The sequence below is a fragment of the Galendromus occidentalis genome, unplaced genomic scaffold, assembly GCF_000255335.2.
Source record: "Galendromus occidentalis unplaced genomic scaffold, Mocc_1.1 scf7180000077524, whole genome shotgun sequence".
In the NCBI taxonomy this organism is placed as follows: Eukaryota; Metazoa; Arthropoda; class Arachnida; order Mesostigmata; family Phytoseiidae; genus Galendromus; species Galendromus occidentalis.
In genome coordinates, this window is record NW_003805512.1 from 2432851 (window position 1) to 2438717 (window position 5867).

A 5867-nucleotide genomic window follows, 5' to 3' on the forward strand; every position below is an offset into this window, starting at 1 on the left:
GGTCCCTGGAAAGATAAGCAGTCGTGTCGATGCGCCTCCATCATGCTGGCGGGGATCATGTCATCAGCATCGTGTGTCGACTCGTCTGCTACAACTGAGACCTGCTCGGGGATCCGGATCGGGATTTCTCTCGATTTACTGATTCCGCGCGACCTGCGGTGTTGATCAGGAGCTCCCAAAGAAGCGATTCCACCTGAAGGTCATCTGGTCTCGACGAGGGGTCGATCGATTCATTCTTCTGATCGAAAATTACCTTCTGACTGACTACAAGCCTTGAGCGCTACTGCACTGTCCAGCAGCCGGAGAGATGATTACAAGACGACGATACTTTTTAATAAGCTGCCCCTAGGCATGTAATGGAAATTCAATTTTGGTATGACCGTTGGATACCACGGATTCTCAAGATGGTGAGCTTCACTCCGAGAGGAGTTTCGACTATAGCGTACCCGCGATGCATTCGAAGGGCTCTCCATGGAATATGACCTGATTCAATGAGACGGTTCCAAAGAGTTATTGGTCAAAGCAGGGACGTTTTCATTCGTTCGAATCAGGCATTGAATCCGCAGCTCAGAGCGCTCTCGGTTGCAGTCAGTCACTTGAGAGTGATGAGGATTCAGGATTGGGCTATCGGCCACTCAGGATCGGATTATTGGATTTTCGGGAGTGGGTGGGAATTCCGTTCTCTGAGTGAGTCATTTGCATTCGTTTGAGTTCTCGTCTGTCTTGCACAACCTCCAGCAGTATCGGTCGGCTCGGAAACATTGGGCTAGTAGTTTCCTGTGGGTGGAGAACGTTTGAAGCAGCCATAACTTGGAAGTTCGACCACTGGGCTATGCCCGGTCGAAACGGTTCCTCCGCCAATTCTTCTATCTACGGATGATATCAATACTCGCCATTCCATCAGATAGGATCATTTGGAGTTTCCTGCCTCGCGTTCCACTCCCAGGTGATCGCGGGATGAAATCCCCAATTTTTGTGATACCTATCCCCGTGGAAAAAGAGCGGCGTAAAAGAGCGGTTTTCGAGCACTCGAATGTTGACGATAGGCAGTTTCGAGAGACGCGGATCTCAGAAGCGAGAAGCAACAGGAGACGGGCGGTCTCACCCTGCTAGAACAAAAACAATCTAGACTGATTCCATGTTTCCGAGGATAGCGGTGAAAATCAAGGCCAATCATTTCGGCTTTCCTTGCCCGATAACGCTCTGGCGTCATTCGATCTTCGTTTCCAGTTACGTCGTGCACACGTCCGTTGACTGCCTGGTGACCGGGAAGGCAGGCGGTTGTGGCGGTGAAGCACGAGGCGGAGCCGACCACTATGGGTGTTGATGACATGGATCCGGGCTTGCGGCAGCTCTACCTGCAGAAGCCCTACGTCAAAACGACGAAGAAAGCATCGTTGCTGGCAACGATCTTCGAGGAGCCCGTGCAGAAAACCAAGTCTAAGGAGCCACAACTGATGGCAGCTCGCGGTTTCAAGAGGTATGCGAACATCTTCCCTGTCTCGAGGGCACGCAGAGCTCAGTGTCGGCCTGTCTCTCCTGCCTGTTTTTTCGGAGGCGACTCCTTTAGCTTGCCGCGGCACATGAAGATGGAAAGATCACCGGAGAATGACTTTGGAGCCATGACGATCAAAGCTTCGTTTCTTTCTTCCCAGGTACCTCGACTTCGAGTCTCAGAGTGAGTTCGCGAAGCGTCGCAGGAAACGTGAGCAGAAAGCCATGACGCACCAAATGCAGAAACAACGGGAACAGATGGCTCAAGCGGAACCTGAGACTCAGGTCAGTACGCCTCAGTATTTCTGGAATCTCTTCGACTCGAAGTCGAACTCTGTAATAAGAGATGGGGCGTGATTAGCACATTAGGTGAACCGTTTTTTCCTCAACGCAGGTGAATAATTGTGGGCGGCCGAAGAGACGCGCAGCTTCGATCTCCGAGGCAGCAACAAAAGTGATGACATTCTTCGACTCCCCACCAAAGCCAATCAGCAGGGAGGCTTTCGAGCTGAGTTTCGCGTCGGTTTCCAGCAAAAAAAATTCGGCGACCAAAGACAACATCACGAATGATGACTCCCTCGCTTTCACCAGCAGCAGTGGTAATGCTGGAAAAGATAAAATCCTCAAGTCAAGAAGACGCATCGCGAAACCCTCTCGAATCTCCAGAGAGGTTCGAGATGTCGTGGCCGAGATCGTCGAGGTTGCCGCCGTCGTCGACGACCTCGTGGTTGTCGCTTCGGGCAGCAGCTGGTACACCGGAGTCGAGAAATTCGACGACCGAGGTCACTCAAATCTTTCCGACAAAGGCGTCGACGACAACGGTCAAGCCGTTCATTAAACTGTGATGGGTGTCGAACTGCATGTTTGGAAAATCCGAGCCCAGTAGAAGTCGCGTGATGAAAGAACAAACTGCCTCGTTCGAGCTCGATTCTGTTGTCTACGATCAGATGTTCCCACGATCAGGGTCAATCGTTTCCCATCACTGGCATTTTTCGGAACCATCCAATAAGCTGAGAAGCAATGTATACTCCGTATTTGTACAGTTAAGCTGTCTGGGGCCCTCGTGTGTAAAATGAAGTATTTTTGTATATTGTGCTTGCTCTGCTTCTCGAGTCAAGACTTCATCCGAAAGCAGAGATGTCTTCCCAGGCTAAGAAACATGAGCGGGAACACTGGAAGCCCCGATCCTAGTGAGTTGTGATTCCTACCGAGAACCCGCAAAACGTCCTCAAAAGAAAATGTCAAGACCTGTGGACTTCTCAGTGGAACATCCATCGGATTGATAGCGCAGATGAAGTCGTGGGGCATTCTCACCTTAGTGGAATCCCAGCTAGATCACGAGTGTACAACATTGGTCAAATGCAAACACACACCTATTACCATTGCGACAAATGATGTAAGATGCTAGTGGCGGAACTCAAAATAATGTGAACAAATTGTAAATGAATATCAACTTTGGTAAGAAGAAAAAACCCACAACACCTTGATCGAATCCTCGATGGAAAGGAAGCTAAATAAAGCAACGTGAATAATGATCTGATTCCCTATTCCTGGATCAGAGGACATTTGAGTCATTGGTGGTCCGATCGTGATCGAGAAAAGCATTCTGGAACAGGTCGTTATATGTACCCCGCAGGTGCCCGGAGGTACACAATACCGGTGTCCCGGAGCAAACGAGCACCGAGAGCTCCTGATGTTAATCGAAGCGCTCCGCGCCTAACTCGGAGTGTTGTAGATTTGTTCGAACATGGGGAGACGTCATCAATGATCAAAACGATGTCCCCTGAATCTAATGAGAACAGCTTTGATATGAGTGATCGGTAACCTTGCCGAGCTACCGGAGCCAGAATGTCAGGAGAGGGACCGCCCGATCACGCTGATGATTCAAGCGCAGATCATCAACACCATTGCCTAGGCTATTCCGCCTTTGCCTTCAACTCTTCCCGCGCCCCCCTTCCCTGTGCGCTTTCTCCCGGAGTGTAATCCAGCTAGTGAAGCGGTCTTGGGCATACATTAATCCAAGCGTGCGGGGGTTTGTCCGTCAATTTCATGTGCACGCAGAGTGAATTTCGCATCCATCACTCGCCGGAGAGCGCGTTCGAAGACGGGACCTGTCGCGAAATTCGTTCATTCGTTCCAAGCAAAGCCCAGTTCACTTTTGCCTCGTCGTCGCGCTGCAGCATTAACCGAGCGATCTTTCAACATAAGGCGTTGTTCCTACAGCGTCATATATTTTTCTCTGTCAGAATCGCATAAAGATGCCTCCCAAGGGGAAGAGTAAGTGACTCACCTCCTAAACTTGTATGATTTGCCATGTAAATCCCTCTCAGGATCCCCAACCGCATACCTAATACACATGCATAAATCGATCGAGCGCTATTGCAAAGTGAGGGTCGCTCCCCATTGTCAATAACCTTTAATACAGCACAGCCGATTCAGTCGAGATCGAATCGAAGCAGTCAGATCGATTGTTACTCGCGACACTCCCGACGGCATCGACTTTCCTATTTTGCGAAAGGGCCGCAATGAAAGGGATTCGGAGTATTATCGGGGTTTACCGCTCGTCGAGGACCCTTCCGACTCGGGCGGCGACTCTCGGTGAATGAGTGCGACGCCTGACACCTGTGAAGTACCGATAGTCTTCATGTGATTTTCTTGAACTCGCAGGTAAAAACTACAAGGGTCGCTCCCGTCATTTCACTTCGCCCGAAGAGGTTGAAGCGCAACAGGCGAAGGAAGAGAAGGAGAGAGCCTGGAGGGAACGGAAAAATGTAGCAGATGACGACGAGGATGAGAACTCTGAAGATGACAGCGAGGAGGAGTGAGTTCGCTCCCCATGTGTTTCTCATCCCATCAGGCCATCCTAGTCATGCTCGTGCAGCCCTTATTTTTTTCGTTCCCGTTTGTTTCACCAACATAGACTGACGGGTGGTCGAGTGGTTAGCGCGTTTGTCACTACTCGTGCAAACGTGCATAGCCGCAACGACGGCGCTCGCGCGGGAGGCGGTGAGGCTTCGATCCCTGCTGCCGGAAAAATATTCCTTACGGAAACGCAGGTACTCGGCCTTGATCCTCCTGGGTACATTTGCTCTATGGATCCGTCATCGGAAGCAATGTGAATAACAGTACCCGGGACGTTAAACCTTGGCTGTGTGGATCAGCCCGAAAAAGTTTTTTGTTTCACCAACATGATCACTTGTTGCCTTTCGACTTGGCTCAAACGGTTCGGTTGAGCACGTGCGACTTTTACAGATCTTCAGAAGAATCGTCTGGAGAAGAAGAAGGAGAAGCGGCCGAGGAGAAAAAGAAGGGTGTCGAGGGCTTGATCGAAATTGAGAACCCCAACCGAGCAGTGACGAAGCCGAAGAAAACTACTGAAGCTCTAGATACGGAACAAGCCCCTGAACTCAGCCGGAGAGAACGCGAAGAAATTCAGAAACAGAAAGCTCGAGCCCACTACGAGAAGATGCACGCGGCAGGTCGGACCGATCAGGTCAGTGTGATCATTTTCTCTTCATAGAGCTCCAATATATGAAGCGTACTCCTAGATTTCGTCCGTTTAGTCTTCGCTTCTGCTCGTTTGCTACTCTTTCTGAGGGATCACATGGACTTGCAGGCCCGCGCGGATCTCGCTCGGTTAGCGATCGTTCGCAAGCAACGTGAGGAACAGGCCCGGAAGAAGGCTGAAGAGAAACGACTTGCCGAGGAGAAGCTCGCGGCCGCCAAGAAGTAACAACCTTTGTCGGCTAGATTAGCGAAAGTCAAACGGGCACACCATATGCCATCGAGGTAGGCTATCCTGCGATGGATAGTGAACTCTCCGTTTTGTGGATGGGAGCTTATGTTTGCGCTTGTGTTTCCGAGTCCGCCGATTTGATTTGACGCGAGTCGGCAGCAATTGTTCTGATTGGGGAGAATGTCGACCAAATGATTTCGGTTGGGTGTATATGCTGTGAGCTGTTTTGTTCGCTGTCGCAGCTCTTCGCCATGTATCGTTACGGCCTATAGCGTCAGAGCTGCGATGCGAACGACGAGGGAACGACTAAACAGAAAGTTAACCGATGAGTACCGGCGTGTTTGAGAGACCGCATTTATGTACACTTCGTAAAGCAGGGCGAGGGGCCGCGCTGGTCTTGGTGAATAAAGGTCTCTGAGACAACTTTTCGGACCGTGTGTATTGTGCTCACTGGAGAAGTGGCGCCGTCCTCCGGGTCCTAGCCCAATTACCCGAGGCTGCGAGGCGAAGACACCGGGGGCCCCTTCATTCCCAAGCCTGGATCAGGAGCACCCTACGCTCCTGGCATCGTTTGATCCACGAGGGATCGGTGACATGCATAAGCAGTCTCGGCCAAAAGTATCGAATTTCAATCGTC

General features: G+C 50.9%; 2 protein-coding genes across 2 annotated transcripts; both read left to right on the top strand.

Moving 5' to 3' along the window:
• The first annotated feature begins 349 nt into the window (after window positions 1–349).
• On the top strand, window positions 350–2661 carry LOC100898190 (uncharacterized). Its single transcript, XM_003747787.2, has 4 exons — window positions 350–407; window positions 1231–1480; window positions 1656–1779; window positions 1889–2661. The coding sequence occupies exons 2-4, from the start codon at window positions 1317–1319 to the stop codon at window positions 2330–2332; spliced, it is 732 nt and encodes a 243-aa protein (XP_003747835.1). The 5' UTR covers window positions 350–407; window positions 1231–1316; the 3' UTR covers window positions 2333–2661.
• A 982-nt stretch (window positions 2662–3643) lies between these two features.
• On the top strand, window positions 3644–5662 carry LOC100906569 (28 kDa heat- and acid-stable phosphoprotein). Its single transcript, XM_003747600.1, has 4 exons — window positions 3644–3771; window positions 4162–4315; window positions 4747–4987; window positions 5111–5662. The coding sequence occupies exons 1-4, from the start codon at window positions 3753–3755 to the stop codon at window positions 5225–5227; spliced, it is 531 nt and encodes a 176-aa protein (XP_003747648.1). The 5' UTR covers window positions 3644–3752; the 3' UTR covers window positions 5228–5662.
• The last annotated feature ends 205 nt before the right edge of the window (window positions 5663–5867 follow it).